This window comes from Apteryx mantelli, chromosome 4, assembly GCF_036417845.1.
Source record: "Apteryx mantelli isolate bAptMan1 chromosome 4, bAptMan1.hap1, whole genome shotgun sequence".
Lineage (NCBI taxonomy): Eukaryota > Metazoa > Chordata > Aves > Apterygiformes > Apterygidae > Apteryx > Apteryx mantelli.
Genome location: NC_089981.1, coordinates 9,843,349 through 9,862,214, shown reverse-complemented (window position 1 = coordinate 9,862,214; position 18,866 = coordinate 9,843,349). Strand labels below are relative to the sequence as shown.

Sequence of the window (18,866 nt, the reverse complement as noted above, 5' to 3'; positions counted from 1 at the left end):
CAAGATGTAGCCCAGTACAGCACATATAGGACAATGACTCTCCTGCTTCAGGTTTCCTGGCATGCCTTGAACATGGTCTGATTTCACTTAGGGCGCCTTAAAGACAGTTTGTGCCTAAAGGCACATCTCTGCTAAACAGACATGAGGTAGGTGTCCACTTTACCTCCTCCAGAAGGATCTACACTGATAGTTGAAGTGGTGTTAATTAGCCAGCTGCCTTGTGTCATGATGTGAATATTGATGGCTGCACAGAAATGCATGGACATTCTACCAGAGTCAGAGAGCACTAGTAAGGACTAGTTCTGTTGAATTCCTTCAGAGGGTTGAAAAAGAAGGTACGTTCACTGCTTGAGCAGAATTCCTTAGGGGATGTCTAACGTGTTGAGACTCAAATGGTAACATGCACTATCCTTCTCAGTCAGTTTTTCATTTCCAAATCAACACTTCAGAAGTGGATGTTTAGGGAACCTAGTGACTAGTCTTCCTTTTTAAAAGGGGCAAAGATCAGAAATATGAATCTGGAGGATATTTCCACCAACTCCCTCAAGCAAATAAGTGGAGCTCGCTATTACACACTTCAGTAATACATTCTGAGTTAGATATCAACTGTCACTCCTTGAGAGAAGCATTGACTTTGAAAGGAAACTTTCCCCAAAAGGCATAAAAGGGAATACATTGATATTGAACATACCAATGATCGACATGGATGTGTACTGACAGCACTGTGTTTCTAATGCCATCACAGGTGGCTTTATTCTGTGCTTCAGGTCCTGCCTACGTGATGTATGTGAAGAACAAAAACAATGTGACGGAGTTTGTTCTCCAGGGACTCACACAAGATGATACATTAGCAAAAGTATGCTTCACATTCTTCTTAGTCTTCTACGCCACTGTTATTCTTGGAAACCTGCTTAGCATCATCACTATACAGAACAGTCAACAGCTGGACTCTCCCATGTACTTCTTCCTGAGCTACTTGTCCTTTGTAGATATCAGTTACTCTACTGTCACAGTTCCCAAACTCATTTATGACCTTCTTGCTGAAAAGAAGACCATCTCTTTTGTGGGCTGCACAGCACAGCTCTTTGGGGTCCATCTCTTTGCCTGCACGGAGATGTTCATCCTCATAGCAATGGCGTATGATCGTTACGCTGCTATGTGCAAGCCGCTTCATTACACAAGCATTATGAACAAGCATGTGTGTGGCCGGCTGGTGGCAGCTTCGTGGGTGGGAGGCTGTGTGCACTCCCTGGTGCAGACCCTGCTGACCACTCAGCTATTGTTCTGTGGGCCCAATGAGATCGACCACTACTTCCGTGATGTACACGCTTTGCTGAAGCTGGCCTGCACTGACACCTACGTGGTTGGTTGCATCGTGGTTACCAATAGTGGTCTGATTTCCTCAGGCTCTTTTGCTTGTTCTTGTTGTGTCCTATGTCATTATTTTGGTCTCTTTGAGGACACACTCTTCCAAAGGGCGTCTCGAAGCACTCTCTACCTGCACCTCCCATATCACTGTTGCACTTCTGTTCCTTGGGCCATGCATTTTCATCTATATGCGCCCTTCCACCATCTTCTCAGCAGACAAGAGTAGAACTGAAACTAAATTCAAGGTTTCATGTAGCTCTCATCTTTCTTTGGAAATTGTCAGTCAAAAGGATGTGAGCATATTGTCACCAGTCAAACCCGAGCCTTTGGGGTGGTATTGTGGCTTTTACCTTTAGACACCTTAGAGCTGTGTCAGTCTCAGGTCTAGGCTTCTCCTGGCATTAAGAGGAATAACTAAGTATTTTGAGAGGTTGTGCTTTCCCACTAGCTCCTACGAGCTTCAGAGAGTGGTGTCTGCTCACGTTTCTACACAAAAAAAGTGATGGTGGTGCTAAGCTTCCAAGAGAAAGCAAATCCTTCAGGATGGCACAGCACAAGCAGGTTTCATCTCACATATATTGGTGTGCTGACATGAGGTGCCTCAACTTGAGAGAGCTGCTGAAGACAGCAAGAGACCTTTGAGGGGACTGCGATTCATTGCATGGTAAAAGAGGAGCATGAGAGGAGCAGGATGCTGCACTAGGTGTCTGCCTTACAGTGAAGGGTGACATACACTGTACTAGACTTTCCAAGGCTCCCAGGAACACTGATGGACACAGAGGCCGTTCCCCAATGCCAGGCATTCCCTCCGATTTTCATCAGTCTGTGCCAACCTGGTGTCTCTGGGAACGCTTCATTTAAAGGAGCTCTGCTAACACCTTTCCAAGGCCTTGACCTTATGTCATAGCTGAGCTTTATAATCTATCAGAGCAGCAATCCAAGCACGGTTAAATACCATAGTCAATGTTGGAGCCACAATCCAGTTCAATTGTCGGGACATTTTTCACCGCTTTATTTAGAGACTGGATGAAGTTTCATACTTTGGCCAGTCGTCTGGTGCTTTACACTATAAAGATCTAAGGAATAGGTATCTCAGTGGAAATACAGGTATCTAATATCTCTCCATACTCCATAAGATATAACCTAATTCCTAGCTGAAACCTGAAAATTTCCCTAAAATTCTTAACAGTACTGTTCTTGATGCATCGAGTTTTCCTCAACTGTTTGCAGCAGGGAAACCCCCAAATGCCCCTATGACCTCCTGACTCCGGGCAATGCTGTTCTACTACAAATAGACTTACTTTAGCATTGCTGTCATGACAGGTGATTCAAGGCAGGGATTTTCCCAAATCTCCTCCTGGAACGGAGATTTGGGGAAGGGAAGAAGAGGAACAGGATTCTGGATGTTGGATCAGAAGGCTTTCTTAGAAAAGCAAACTGTAGATTTGAAGAGACAGCAGCTCTTCAACATTTTAAATTCCCTAATTTTGTCTGGGTTTCTCGAGGTGGAGACTAAGGCATAGGTGAATGCAGGGCTTATGGAAATCTGTTCTTTTTGATGATATTTGTCAGAAAGCATATTTAGGTTTGAGATTGTGATTCTTGATTGAAACATGCTGCCGATTCTGCTGATGCTTAGCTCTAGATGGCTTTGACTATCTTAAACATCAGCGCAGAGAGAGGTGTGCAGACATGACTCATTGCTGTGCAGGGAAGCTCTCTGATGACAACCTACCTGTCTTTCTCTGGAAGAGTAGTAGTGTACATTGCTCTTCCCAGAGACCTGTAAACATACACAGTAAAGTAAAATGATGCCTGTGGTTTTTTCTCAAGCTATTTCCTTCCTTTGAGCTGGGAGTCCACTGAAAGAGACAATTTTGGACACCTCAGAAATCTGGTTTAAAAAGCTCACATCTCTGTCCAAGATAAGGACAGCGCAACATTGATATGTGTAAAAACGGTGAACTTCACATATCTGATGATACTTAATGATGAGAAACAAGAGATAAACCTTGAGCTTCAGCCTCTGCAGCAACAGAAAGATGACAACTAGCAGCACCAAAAGGCTATATTTTCCTGAGACTTGTAAAATCCTTCTTTAGGGTGCCATAGATGACCACAGGGACACAATCTTTGCTAGAGTTATGCACAGCTTTAAGGAGAGGAAGTCAGGGGAAATAACAGCCCTAACAGGCTTGCAAAGGGAATCCGCAAGACCTCTTTCCATCCCCCTTTGACTGTAAACCTTATGCAGAGGCAGGAACCTCTCACCTGTCTGAGATTAATTCTGTCACTTTCAGCTCAATAAAGATTTCAACTCCTTCTGCCAACTGAGGGACAGCATTTGTAAACTCAGCCAGAAGGGATGAAGCATCTATTAGTGACAGAACACCTATCCTTAGAGCTAGCTTAGTTGAATTGATAAAAGGATTCCAAAGCCTTTCCCAAGTTTCTCATCTCCCAGAAATGATTGGTCGTTTATTCTCAAAATCGCATTTATGACAGACATGTAGTTGAAAGCGCAGAAAGATAAAATAATTTATTCAAAAGGCAACAGCTGCACTGTGAAACACCAGTCCTAGTCTGGCACTACAATGGTTTTCGTGTGCCCTCTTTCTCCTCTTTTAAGGAAAAAAGTCTGCTTTTCTTGAGGACATCTATGGAGCACTCTTCTCCCCTCACTCGTGGCCACGGTTGGGTGTACAGTATCATCCAAATGGCCCACTCCAAGGGCAATGGCCCGCTTGTTCCTGAAGATAGGTGGTCTTGACACTAGTTCAGACATCATTCTTCCTGTATTGCAATCACCAATACATTTTTTGCCTATTAGCTAACTCCCCCGGGCATTGGTAGCAGGGTAGTTAGAGCTCAGTATGGGCCACAAAGTCCATTAACAGGGCAAAGCAGCCCCCGTTCAGCCTTGCTGAAATAGGAATATAATGGTTAGGCTGCAGCTGTGCCAACTTGCTAAGACCTGCCTTCATTACAGGGACCTCCACCACCCTGACCTTTGGGACTGCAACTTGTAAACATACAAATAACAAATCCACATCCTGGCAGAAGAAAGTAAGAGTTTCCTCTCTTGAAAAAAATGCTGGCAAGCACTAAATGGCAACAGCAGCAGGAAAACTCAGCTTTGCATCTTCCCAAAGAGGAGGAGATACCACAAGATCCTCCAGGTTTGGCTGAGAAAGGATTTCTCATTTGCTTGCACCCCTGTTGTCAAGGAAAAGTGGCCATCTTCTGCTCAGGAATAAATTGGGAAGAGTCACCAAATGAAATACTTTCCATTTAGAGGGGGAAAAATCTCATGCTAAAAGGGAAGGAATCCTGAACAAGAAGGGAATCAGTCATCCCTGTAAAGGTTCTACCAGCTTCAGCTCACATGAAAAATTATTGTTAATCTGTTGGAGGTTACGAGTAACCTGGCTGACGCTCTCAAAGCGGAGTTCTTATCATGTGGGTGACTGAATGGAGGTTTCAGTTCTTGCTGAGGTCTGTTTCTAGCATAGGCTTCAAGGTATTGCATAGGTACAAAACTATTCTCTTACTGACCTGTTTCATCCAGAAAGACAAGAGTAGATACTCTATACTGTAGATACTGCAGATACTGTCTATACTGTAGGTACCAAGCCAGTTTATTCCCCCGCTTGAGCCAAATCTTCAGAAGTACTTGCCCATTTCAAGAAGCAGACAGCAGGATTAAAACCAGCCTATAATGGTTAGGTACACAGTTTAAGTGAGCAAAATGCTTACCCTGCTTAGATGCACAAAAGACCAGACTGCCTTTACACACTGAGTCATCTTTGCATAGCTGGCTGTTGTTTATCTCCAACCTACCCAACCTTTTCTGCCCTAAAGCACAGCAACTAGCCCAGTTAATTCTCAGGAAAGGGCTTCAATGAGCTTGCTATCAAGAGGTTGCTCTCTTCCATGGACTACTTGGGAAACTGAAGGAGGAAATTTCCCTCTCCTGCCCCAACGTGAGTGATCAAACACTGGATTAGGTGCAAATCTGTAGAATCTCCATCTGTGCTGACATTTAAAGTTCAGCTGGATCGGGCCGGAGCAATCTGATCTGACTGAACCTGCTCTGAGGAGGAGGTTGGACTTGATGACCTCCAGAAATCCTTCCCAACCTAAATGATTCTATGATTCTATCTGCAGATTGAAAATGATCTTTTTGATCTCTGAAATGAAGAAATAGGCCTACCTTCCTTGCATGAAAGTGCGAGATATTTTGTGCCACATTGTTCCCAGAAATAAACTCTTATTTCAAAAGCTACAAACTTATGAGGCCTTCTACAGACAGCTGGAAGTAGCCTCACGATCCCAGGCCCTGGTTCTCATGGGGGACTTCAACTACCCTGAGATCTGCTGGAAAGACAGCACAGCTAGGCACAAACAGTCCCGGAGGTTCCTGCAGAGCATTGGTGACAACTTCTTGACACAGGTGGTGGAGGAGCCAACAAGGAGAGGTGTGCTGCTGGACCTCGTACTAACAAACAAAGAAGGACTGGTGGAAGATGTGAAGGTCGGGGGCAGCCTTGGCTGCAGTGACCATGAGGTGGTGGAGTTCAGGATCCTGCGAGGAGGCAGCAGGGCACTGAGTAGGATTGCAACCCTGGACTTGAGGAGAGCAAACTTTGGCCTCTTCAGGGACCTACTTGGAGGAATGCCATGGGTTAGGGCCCTAGAAGGAAGGAGTGTTCAAGAGAGCTGGTTAATATTCAAACATCACTTCCTCCAGGCTCAAGATCAGTGCATCCCTATGAGTAGGAAGTCAAGCAAAGGAGGTAGGAGACCTGCATGGATGAGCAAGGAGCTCCTGGCAAAACTCAACCAGAAGGAGGAAGTCTACAGAAAGTGGAAAGGGGGACAGGAACATTGTCAGAGTATGCAGGGATGCAACGAGGAAGGCTAAGGCCCGTTTGGAATTACATCTGGCGAGAGATGTCAAGGACAACAAGAAGGGCTTCTTCAAAGACATCAGTAGCAAGAGGAAGACTAGGGAAAATGTGGGCCCTTTGCTGAATGGGGTGGGTGCCCTGGTGAGGAAGGATGCAGAGAAGGCAGAGTTACTGAATGCCGCCTTTGCTTCATTCTTTCCTGCTCAGGCCAGCCCTCAGGAACCCCAGACCCTGGAGGCAAGAGAGAAAGTCTGGAGAAAGGAAGACTTTCCCTTGGTGGAGGAGGAGTGGGTTAGAGATCATTTAAGCAAACTTGACACCCACAAATCCATGGGCCCCAATGGGATGCACCCACGAGTGCTGAGGGAGCTGGCGGATGGTATTGCTAAGCCACTCTCCATCCTCTTTGAAAGGTCATGGAGAACAGGAGAGGTGCCTGAAGACCGGAAGAAAGCCAATGTCACCCCAGTCTTCAAAAAGGGCAAGCAGGAGGACTCAGGCAACTACAGGCCAGTCAGCCTCACCTGCATCCCTGGAAAGGTGATGGAGCAGCTCATCCTGGAGGCCATCTCCAAGCATGTGGAGGACAAGAAGGTGATCAGGAGTAGTCAGCATGGCTTCACCAAGGGGAAATCATACTTAACCAATCTGATAGCCTTCTGTGATGGAATGACTGGCTGGGTAGATGAGGGGAGAGCAGTGGATGTTGTCTCCCTTGACTTGAGGAAGGCTTTCGACACTGTCTCCCATAGCATCCTCATAGACAGGCTCAGGAAGTGTGGGTTAGATGAGTGGACAGTGAGGTGGATTGAGAACTGGCTGAATGGCAGAGCTCAGAGGGTTGTGATCAGTGGCACAGAGTCTAGTTGGAGGCCTGTAGCTAGCGGTGTCCCCCAGGGGTCAGTCCTGGGTCCAGTCTTGTTCAACTTCTTCATCAATGACCTGGATGAAGGGACAGAGTGCACCCTCAGCAAGTTTGCTGATGATACAAAACTGGGAGGAGTGGCGGATACCCCAGAGGGCTGTGCTGCCATTCAGAGAGACCTGGAGAGGCTGGAGAGGTGGGTGGAGAGGAACCTCCTGAAGCTCAACAAAGGCAAGTGCAGGGTCCTGCACCTAGGGAGGAATAACCCCATGCACCAGGACAGGTTGGGGGCAGACCTGCTGGAAAGCAGCTCTGTGGAGAAGGACCTGGGAGTGCTGGTGGACACCAAGTTAAGCATGAGGCAGCAATGTGCCCTTGTGGCCAAGAAGGCCAATGGTATCCTGGGGTGCATCAGGAAGAATGTTGCCAGCAGGTGGAGGAAGGTGATTCTCCCCCTCTACTCAGCCCTGCTGAGGCCACATCTGGAGTACTGCGTCCAGTTCTGGGCTCCCCAGGACAAGAGGGATGTGGCACTACTGGAGCAAGTCCAGCGAAGGGCTACAAAGATGATTAGGGGATTGGAGCATCTCTCATGAGGAAAGGCTGGGAGAGCTGGGCCTGTTTAGCTTGGAGAAGAGAAGGCTGAGAGGAGATCTTATCAACGTGTACAAGTATCTGAAGGGAGGGTATCAAGAAGATGGAGCCAGACTCTTTTCAGTGGTGCCCAGCAACATGACGCGAGGCAACGGGCACAAACTGAAACACAGACGCTTCCATCTGAACATGAGGAAAAACTTCTTCGCTGTGAGGGTGACAGAGCACTGGAACAGGTTGCCCAGAGAGGTTGTGGAGTCTCCTTCTCTGGAGATATTCAAAAATCCGCCTGGACGCGATCTTGGGCAACTGCTCTAGGTGATCCTGCTTGGGCAGGGGGTTGGACTAGATGATCTCCAGAGGTCCCTTCCAACCTCAACCATTCTGTGATTTTTGTGAATGGCTTCAGGAATACTGTTACCCCACAGAATTAAAATTAAGAAAAAAGAAAAGTTTTGACCCCTGTTAGTTCTTTGAATGTTCTGGTGCAGACATTTTCCCTTCTTTCTCTGCTTTCAACTTAATTTCAAAAAATCAGATTTAGATCCATTCCTTTTAAATCCAGCCCTTCACTTGCTCACAAACTGTTTTAGTGTTAATTAGATCCACGCACCAGCCAACTCAGAAAGAGAGTAATGGAGACACAAAGGAGGGAAGGATTGAGGGCAGGAGCCAAAAATTAAAAAAAACAAATAGAAAGTCTGGAGAGCTGGATGGAGATGCAGAGAAATGCCCTTTCAGCCCTGCAGCAGCAGGCAAGTGCCAGTGCCAGGAAGAGAGGTGACCCTCCCAGCAGCTACTGGGAAGACAGTGAGATAAGGTGCTGTGGCTGGGAGCTGAAAGCTTTCTCAGAAGCACTAGGGTGAGAGGCCTTGCATGGCACTGCGTAAGGGGAGCGAGGCATCCCCAGTGTGGGGCGAGACGGTGGTGGGGAAGAGATTTGGCACAGGGAGAGGAGGGTGGCTGATGGCTCAGCAGGAGCTGTGTGCTGCAGCCACATAGGGAAGGGAAAAGCTCCTTACAAGCACCTTTCTCTCCACTGCCTGTACAGACAGCCTAGGGCAACTAACTCATCTGGAGATGGCCATCTTGGGCGAAAGCTGGGAGTGATGAGTTGAGATGTCCTCTGGGGACAGCGATGGAGAGGCTCAGGGTGTAGGTGAGGAATTGGTGCTCTTCTCTACACACACAGAAGCACCACGCATCACTCCAGGACCCCTGTGTGTTGACCAGAGCAGCCATGGCACCAGCTGAACGGTCCCCTAGGTGTTCACGCCTGAAGGATGTTTCTATACAAGCCCAAAATAGCCAGGATGAAACTCATCCCTGCTGAGAATGGCCTCCCAGGAGCTGCCAGAATGCACTGGAGTCCTGCAGGCTTGGCCTCAAGTCAAAGTGAGGGAAAAGACTCCCTGTAAGGTTCAGGGTCCCAAAGACATGCCCAACATCCTGGGTCACTCTTCCTCCCCGCGCTCTGCATGCTCTGCATAGCCATGCTCTGTGCACCATGTCCCCTTCCACAAGGGGGGACCACGTAATGAGAAGAGGCACTGGCATGGTGTGCAGACAAGGATCGCTCTCACCCAGCTCCCTGGTCCCCAGCACAGCCCTGCTCGGAAGGGGCACATCACCACCTGAGCTGCTCCCACCACAGTGGAGATGCCCTGGCTCCGCTGGGGGCTGAGCACTGCTGCCCACCTCCCCTCAGTCCCCTCTGCAGGCTGCCCCACCCTCCCACACCTCCTCGCCAGCAGGGATTTATACAGCAGTCTCTGCAGCAGTGTCTCTGGGCACTTGGCTTCCTTCTCCGCACGTTGCTTTCTCTGCAAACACTTGTTGGAAGGTGACTTTCCCAGAGCCATGGAGCCGGTGGTGATGGTTGCTCCTGAAGAGGAAGTAAATGACTGGGTTGGTGCTGCTGTCCCAGAGAGATGAGCCAGGGACCATCAAAAATGGGAATTTACCAATGTTTGGCATGCTATGGTAATGCTTTTTCACTTCTCCCTTCTTCAGACAGTCTCGCGATATAAAGAACACAAGAACTGTCTGTCCAAAGTTATAGCTTGACTCTTGCACTGATGCTTTGCTTCCCAGATGCATCCATGAGCAGCTCTAGTTTCACAGACCTTGCAGAAGATGGCCTACTGCTGCTCAGGGTCACACAGATTGAGAAGTTGTCAGTCCTCTTCCATAATGCCTGCTGCTGATTTCACAACCTCCCTCAACACAACTTCTCGTTCCCCAAGGGTCCACTGTCACTGCAGAACCTCCCCTAGCACATTCCTCACTACCGAGTGTCCTCTTCTGACCTCAAAACCTCTCCCAACACAAGCTGTCACCATACATTGTCCCCTACTACTTCACATTACCTGTTCTACGGTAGGGTCTCCTTGAACTCTGTAGCCAGCCTTATGACACCTCAGCAGCCACAATTTTGCAACCTCTCCTAGTGTTACCCTTCAAAACACGATGCCCGCTTCTGATGTCACAAGGTCTTTCAACACAGCTTAGCACCCACAGTATTACCTGCCACTTCATACGATCTTTCAGCACAGTCCCTCACCACACCTCAGGCACTTCTGATTTCACAAACTCCATGAAGACAGCCCCTGGCCATGTAGCATCCATTTCAAGTTTCACAACTTCCCTCTACACCGTGCCTTGTCCCCATCGTGCCCATCATCAAATTCACAACACACATTCACCTTGGCTCTGTCAACAACCCCCTTGCCAGTATTCACTATCCAGCTGCAAAACCTCGTTCATCTCACCATGCACAGTCCCTCCTTGTCCAAATCACAGCTCCCCTGAGCATGACCTGCTGCCATAGTGGTGTCCAGAGCCAGGTGCCAAGGGAAGTGGAATGAAAATGGAGAAAAGACCTTTCTCCTTTGCTGGCACTAAGCACAGCCCTACGGGGAATTATTTTGCAGCAGGAGGTAGCAGCAATTCTTCATTTGGACTTGTGCATTAAGTCACCTCTGGTAGTCCATTTGGCTAGGGAAACAAAAGGACATGAATATGATGCTAGCCAAGTTGCTGCCATGTGTGCCACTGGGTACAGAAAGTGGCAGGCTGACTCATACTAGGTTAGCAGGCCAGATGCTATTGGCCTGATCTCTGGCTTCTGTCATCTGTTGCTCCTCTTCCTTTTCCAAAGACTGTAAGACTTTGTTTACCTTCTTACCCAATACTCTTGTTTCCTGTAGTGACTGCTGATAACCCTCATTAAGCTGCCCAAGACTCCAGGTGACAGTAAAAGGATATTTAAGTTAGGGGACTATTTTCACCAAGGCATTTCTTTACCAGTATTTATTCTCATTAACTGAAGGATTTCTGTTTTCACTGTGGAGATCGCTGGCATTCTGTGCAGAGGAGATGGAGACATTAACTATGTTGCTATCAGGCCATTCCACATTTCCAGAAATTTCAGCAAAACAAAGCAAAGGACAGTAGCTGAGACAATGTCTTTCCTGACATCCATGAGGCATAAGCTACAAATACACAGTAGAGTTGAGAGAAACAATGAATTTGACTTGGGCCTTGGTTGAGATGATATGCTGATATAAATCAGCATGTCTATTTGCTTCGTTTGTTTCATTTCATAGGTTCACCTTTGACTGCAGCTGCTCAGGTTAAGAAAGATGGGGCCCGTCATGACAGTGAGATTTGTCCGCCCTAAGTTATTTTGTTTAAAAGCTAGATGTCTATTTCACACCTAATCGCATCCTAAAATCAGTTCTGAGGTAGATCAGATGCATCTGCCTCCAGAGACATTCATTTTTTTCTGCAGAAGAGCCTAGAGTGACTAAGTCAGGGTTAAATTTGCTGACTTCCATTGGCATTAAATAGGTGATGTCCTCCCTCAGTTTCCCAGTTCGTAAATGAAGGATTTTTTTGACTGACTTGGTAATTCACTGACCTCTGTTAAAACATGCAAATTCTTGCAAAGAGGCTTTACTCACTGGATTTCCAGTGATGAAATTTCTGGTGAGATAGGACTTGGAGGGTCATCAAGAGGTCACCCAGGACATCTTCTGTCCCTATCAAAACTTCATCGTAACCACTCCTGAGAGAAATGAGCCCAAGCTGTCCTTAAAAGACTCCCGTGATAGGAATTCTTTACCATCCCTGGAGGATGGTGACTCTTCCTATAGCTTGAGGTTTCTTTCTTTTTTTCTTTAATGAGGATTTCTCTTTTACATGTTTTTTGTAATACACAGAAGTTAAAAAAGGAGAGAAAATATCTAGATTACAAATGGACTGTTTTAGCATTCACAATGCTAGGAAGCCAGAGCAGTGGACCTAATGGCCCTTTACACATGGGAAATCCATACAACTATCAGCTTGGAGTAAGGAAGAACTCCGAGAAGCGTTAGCTGGATAGTTCCATGCATATGCTTGTCCACTTGAATACTCAGCTACTCCTTTGACTGTTATTTCTTATGGAGAAACCCTGAAATGCCTTTGTGATATCATTATAAAAGCATTGACTGACAACTGTTTCTTTAAAATATATTTACTTAAACTTTTCAGTCAAGACAGAACTCATTCTCCTCCTTTGCCCCTTTCTTTCACGCCTTCCCTTCACCAAGCCTCCACCCCTCCCTCCTCCAGCCCCAAGAGCCCTTCAGGTGGAAGATTTCCTGGGCGAGGGTTAAAGGTTGGTGCTTAAATGGTTTTCTTCTCAGCCCTGGGATATGAAAGCATCATTCAGCACACCCAGGTCACATCATCCACACAGCCTATTAAACCACTTCTCACACAGGCAGGAAACATCAAGATACACTTGTGACACACGAAAGCAAGTAATGAATTAGATGGGGTTGGATTATACACTAACAGCCACCTTCTAAGCAAGTTTTGGAAGCTTTCCAGAAGCCATTCTATGTTCTTTAAAGGTGCTGTGCTCTAACACATTCATACCAGGGGAGACAGAAGTTGAGGAGATAAAGTTGTACAGCCCTTACACAAAATATTAGATCTCTAAACACAGGCGAGGTAAGTTTTGCAGCTTCTCTGCCTTCTCGCTTTGCTTCGCTTTGTTTGCTTTGCTTTGCTTTCCTCTTCCTTTTCCTTTCTTCTTGCACAAATGTGAAAATACAGAAAGGAACTTCCACTGAACTTATCATCTGTCTCTAGTTGTCTTTCGCTAGAATCATATACAGAGCTAGTTCTACAGCCGCAGATTCGATTGCTTCGATATTATTCTTTTGTTTCCCATAACCACCTGAGATTTCAGGGAAGAATGCATGCAGTAAGGAGATGGTGCAATTTCTCACCCTTTCTGAGATGTTAAGAGTACACATGAGATTCATTTTATTTTGCAGCTGATTGCATTATGTCATATAGCTCAGGTCTATCCCTGCAAAGGCACTTGAAGAGATAAGCCATAACTGGTGGCAATCCTCTACTGAATTAGTCATTCTAGTAATCCTCTTGGAGTCAGCAGTAAGAAACGGGTACCTGCAGCACATGATTCATCACATCTACAAGTAGACTGGTCAGGTGTAATCTGCCTAGCTTAGGTACAGGTGCCTACATGACTTAAGTCGATGAGGTGAGATCAGACAGATGGGTAGTTTGTTAAATGCAGTTTGGTGGTGATGGAAATGACCTTATCAAGCAAGATACATGGTCGAGCTGTCTGAATTGTGAATCGGTCCTTTTGTAGATGCACACCGTGTTTCTAGCTCAGGAATTTGCCATCTGCTGGCATTCAGGCATATAGTTTCCCCTGACCATTTCTCTCTTGGTCACTCCTTTCTGACTGCCTAAATATGGCCCTGCGATTGCTGTGGTATGCTTCCAGTCATGCTCTGGCTTGGATGGAGCCCAACTATTTCTTTTGGACTGGGTACTGCACAGCCATAAAGGTGTGCTCATTTCATCCCTTTCATTTATTTTGTTGAGAAGTCTACATCGTTGCTCAGTAGAAGGAAGAGGGGTAGAAAGGATCACGACTTGGTAAGACGAGGGAGAAACTGACCTCCCATTGTTCTTACTGATCCTTTTCCTTGTAGAAATATCTGAAGGGGAACCATCCATGTAAATTTTACCCTTCTGCTTGAAAAACTTTCATCTAGTGTAAGTACAACTGTAAGCATAGGAAAAGTCCCTAACTTTGCCCACTTCCTCTCTCGGCTTCACTTTGTGGGTTTGAAAGTAATCTTGGCTTTTCTCAGTTTCAGTGTTTCCTGTGGATGCTTGATCACTTTGTGCCTGCATGAGAATTTCTGATTATGCTGCAGATGGAAGTAGTTGGTAGATAACTTGGCTTAACTGAATCATTCCGCAGATTTGCTCACAGATCACCAAGACAAATGAGAAGACCTGGTTGTGATGTAATTCTGCAGGACTTAAAATGGTGCATTTTAACACCAGCTGACGGGGAATGTTTTGATGCTAGAAGGAAGCCCATACAGTGGATATTTTTATTAAAAGAGTGCCTGCTTTTGGCTGACCTTAAACTCTCTGTGAAGAGTTTCATCTGGTGGTTCCCAGACTTCTTTGACCAAAGGAACTCTGGTGGTCTGGGTGCATAATGGCAAGCTAGAAACGTTACACTCTTTCTAAAGATGTAGGCTACTCATTTATTAGTGACACGTAATGCTCGATGGGTTGTAGCTGGAACACAGGGTGAACCAAAGAAGTCCCATGTTTATGCTGGAATGTGACCTTGTCTCGAATGAGAAACTGTATGGATGTAGAAATGCCTAGGGACAAGGAGCTCAGCCATAACCTAAAACAGGTGGATGGCATTACAAAAAGCTCTGAGCTACTTTCAGGCACCAAAAGGGATTATTCTCCAAAGGTCATTCTAACCTGGTGGTGCTAATTTACTTAAGCTCCTCATCGTGAATGGAGGAAAAAAGAGTTCTGCAAAGGACCCTAATTTAGTCATTCTGAATCAGCCTATAGAGAGACTTATACTGGCTGTTGGAGGAGTTTAGTTAGATTAGCTTCATTAAGCTAAGTTAACCCTTGAAAGGATCACGCAGAGCGTATCAAAAATCATACTAGGTAAAATCAGTACAGTGCTGGGACAGAAGATCTCACAAGAGTCTTTCATTCTTCCTTCCTCTGATAGAAACAATGCTGAGATTTAGAACAATGTCAAATACTCCACTAAGTCATATGTGCAATTTTTTTTCCCTCCGTGATAGATAACCTTCCCAGAACTCGTTTTTCAGCCTGTGACATTTCATATTTACGTTTCAAAGTGTATATACACAAGAGAGTTATTTTCTCTGCCTGTGGTTACATTTCCCTTCTAAACAAGAATTCAAAGATCATGTGTACTTATAAAGCAAATCATCATTCTGAGCAATATTTCCAGGTATTCTTAAAGACACCCATTTTACAAAGATTGCTGTCAGGGACTTTGTCTCCCCTGAGGGCAAACATACTTCATTATCTGCCTTGTAGTGCCCAAGGTGAACACTCTGGCCTTGTCCTTAGTGCATGGAAGGCTACCAGCCATGGAGCCAGTCCTTCAAAATCCTGGAGCACCAGGATTAAGGAACATACCACAGAGTGCACCTATCTCCATGCAACCAAAGCCATGGCAGAAGCTTTGTACTGTGGAGAATTAAATAGCTGTGAAAAAATACATGACAGAAACTTAACAATTCATAAACTTAATACTAATGCTATATTTTTCTTGGTTTGTATCCACTTCTGATATAGAACTCATTATTAATAATGAAAAAATGCTGGTGAATCATATGTCTGTCTTTGTTTTCCCAGGTGTGTAAGCTGTATATTGCATATTGCCACCCGACTGATCAACATGGAGAATGTAAGCAGTGTGAAGGAATTCATTCTTCTGGGCCTTTCAAAGAACCAAGGGGTGCAGAAAATATGTTTTGTGGTGTTTTTGTTCTTCTATATTGTTACTGTGGCAGGAAATCTGCTCATCGTTGTCACTGTAGTTAGCAGTCAGCGTCTGAACTCCCCCATGTATTTCTTTCTCTGCCACCTGTCCATTGCAGATATTTGCTTCTCTTCTGTCACAGCTCCCAAAATGATTGCTGACTTCCTTGTTGAGAAGAAAACCATTTCCTTTGGGGGTTGCATGGCACAGCTATTTGGGTTACATTTCTTTGCCTGCGCTGAGATCTTCATCCTCACAGCGATGGCCTATGATCGCTACTTTGCCATATGCAGACCCCTGCACTACACCACCCTCATGACCAGGCGTGTGTGTGGCTGGATGGTGATGGGTTCATGGGTGGGGGGCTTTGTGCACTCCCTGGTGCACACCCTCATAACCGTTAGCCTCCCTTTTTGCGGCCCCAACAAAATTGACCACTACTTCTGTGATGTCCATCCCCTACTACAACTGGCCTGTACCGACACCTATGTTGTGGGCGTCATTGTCGTTGCCAACAGTGGAATGATTACTTTGGTCTCTTTCGTCATCCTGGTCACGTCCTACATTGTCATTTTGTTTTCCTTGAAAAGGCGAACGTCTGAAGGGCGGTACAAAGCCCTCTCCACCTGTGGGTCGCACATTACTGTGGTGATTCTCTTCTTTGGGCCATGCACATTCATCTACATACGTCCATCCAGCAATCTCTCAGAGGACAAGAGCGTGGCTGTGTTTTACACTGTCATCACGCCCATGCTGAACCCACTCATCTACACACTGAGAAATGAGGAGATGAAAAGGGCCATGAGAAAACTGTGGAATAGAAAAGTCTGGACTGAAAAGGGTGAGGTGTAGAACTGTGGTAACATTTTCTCAGGAGCTGAGAAAATCAAGTCTCTCTCACTATAATTACATTTTGGAAAATTTACTGAAAGCTCCCTTCTGAAGAAAAGCTTGGTTTTAGCTGTTGCAGTAATTGGGAAGACACTGAAAGTTCATGTTTTGATTGGAATGGCATTGTAAACTCTGTGACTAGCAGGGATTCCCTTTATGTTCTCTTTTTGAATAGCACAGGCCCAGGACTGGGGCTTCCAAGCACTGCTGAGACACCAGCAAATAAAGAAATGAATGCTATCAAAAATATTAAAATGTGTTCCAGGCAGAGCATCCCATTAGTCCGAGCTCTCCCAGGTGTAAACTTTCCGTCAGACAAACTCCATCTACTCTGTAATCTACTCAGCCAGGAAACGATGGCCCAAGGTGTCTGCAAGGCTGTTGGTCCCCTGCTGCTGGAAGCAATTGTACCAAAGGCTTCCTTCCCCTTTACTTTGGAGTAAATGCCTTCTTAGGAGTACTGCATTGTCATATGCTGAATCCATGGGTTAGCAATTAAACTGCTGATATTAGATGCTGGTTGGGTCATTTGCTGATGCAGATGATATGAGGAGAAGCTTCTCCCCTTCCCATTCCAGTGCAACTCTCTGCCTTTCTGCAGTAGTTCACCTTTCACTAATGCCCTCCTTCCTGACCATCCCCTCTGCCCTTCATCTCTGCCTCAGATTTTGCATTTTAATGTTTAGACTAATAGCGAATCAAAGATCCAAGTGAAAGATAAATTGCTCACCGTAGGAAATTGTCACCACCAAAGAAAGCATTGGGGGGCAAAGAAAGCATTGGGGGGCACAATTTTATGTGTCAATGAAAAAAAAGAGTTATTCAGTAATAATTCCTGTGTGCAGGATAACTCCTAGCCCAACAGGGCACATCTACAGGCCCAGGCAAAGGAAGAAACATGTATTCCAAGGGAATAGCTGGAACAGCTACTCCTGCAGGAAGGAAAAGATGTGAAGACGGAAGATTAAATCATCTCAGAGCCAGTCACAGCTGCCACAGGGAGGTTAGTTGTAGCGGCTAAGCTTCTCCACAAGGACGAAGGAGCCACAAGGAGCCACGGGACCCTGACTCCTACCTTGCCAGGAGGAAAAGAGCAAATCAGCTGCGTGAGGGAGAAAGACATCTGTGTAATGCACTCTGAAAGTAACTAAAGCACTTTCTTTTTCCTTCCTTCACTTCACGTTCCCTATAAACACTTGCTTGCACTTGTGTTGCACCTTAACATGGCTTAAGTGTGATTCAAGATAAGAAGGTGTTGCCTGCACAGGAGAGCGGCAGATCTACGGACCAAACCGTGGGACAATGTCAGAAATGCTCTGGTTCCCCAAATGTCCTCTGCTCTATGCAGGGGGTGGCAGAGTGGGTTCCCATTTCACAGGCATGCACCAGTACACTGCGGACGTCTCAGTGTCTTCTCCTCGCCATAGTGGGTTATGTGGATGGCAGCCAGCAGGACGGAACTGGGATAAATCCTGATTCTCAAGGCTTAGAGGGATAGTGTCCCTCAGGCCTGGGCCAGCATGTCCCTCACCCAGCATTCACACTCTGTGGACACAGCTAAAGGTGGGACCATCCCCACCTATTTGTAGCAGTCTAAATTCTTCATGCAATGAAGGACAGTTGTCTAGCTCAGCACCATTGTCAACAGAGAGAGACAGGCGCCTTCAGAGGTTGGTCTGTCTCACCCGGGGTGGGGCAGGTAGAAAGACAGATGGGGCCCACTGACCCCCTTCATACTGAAACTGCTGAGGGGTTAGGGCACACGGCCAGTTCAAGCTAAGGCTTATAATTTTAAAACTGTTTGGGTTTTTTTTTAATGTTTTGGGGAATAATGCCATGATTTTTCTGATTTCTCTTCCGGCTGCTGGATGCTAGCAGGCAACAGCGGGACCAAAGCTTATGGAAGGCATCAACAACAACAACAGCATTGTATTCCTCTACACATTGGCCCAGATTCTTATAATGACTTAATATGAGGACTAAACAGCTGCTTCTATATTTTGCATTGCCTGAGTAAAAATACCCGGCAAGTAGTGAGGCCTGACCACAAACATTTTTAAAGTTTTGAAATGATTTCCTCGTTTACTTCTTGTTTCAAACGTGTACAGACCAGATGTCTAAGTGCCAAAGTCATATAGCACAGTTATGATATCTATTTCTGCTGCAAACATGCAATGGTAAGAGCAAGTTAATAAGAAAGAAGAAAGCATATGTGAAATATTGGCTTGGAAGGGAAAAAATATCTGAGACGTGTAAGAGACATCTTTACGCAAAAAATGCTTGATTGCAAGGGTAATGTGAACACAAACTCTTGCAAATGGTCAGCCATGACATTGATTTTAAATAGAAATGTTTCCAAAAG

General features: G+C 45.8%; 1 protein-coding gene across 1 annotated transcript; it reads left to right on the top strand.

Moving 5' to 3' along the window:
- Positions 1–15,514: 15,514 nt before the first annotated feature.
- On the top strand, positions 15,515–16,453 carry LOC136991904 (olfactory receptor 4S2-like; the record flags this gene model as incomplete). The annotated part of the gene is made up of 1 exon (XM_067295398.1): positions 15,515–16,453. A coding segment is annotated over exon 1 (924 nt), but the record flags the coding sequence as incomplete, so codon positions are not given.
- Positions 16,454–18,866: the final 2,413 nt, after the last annotated feature.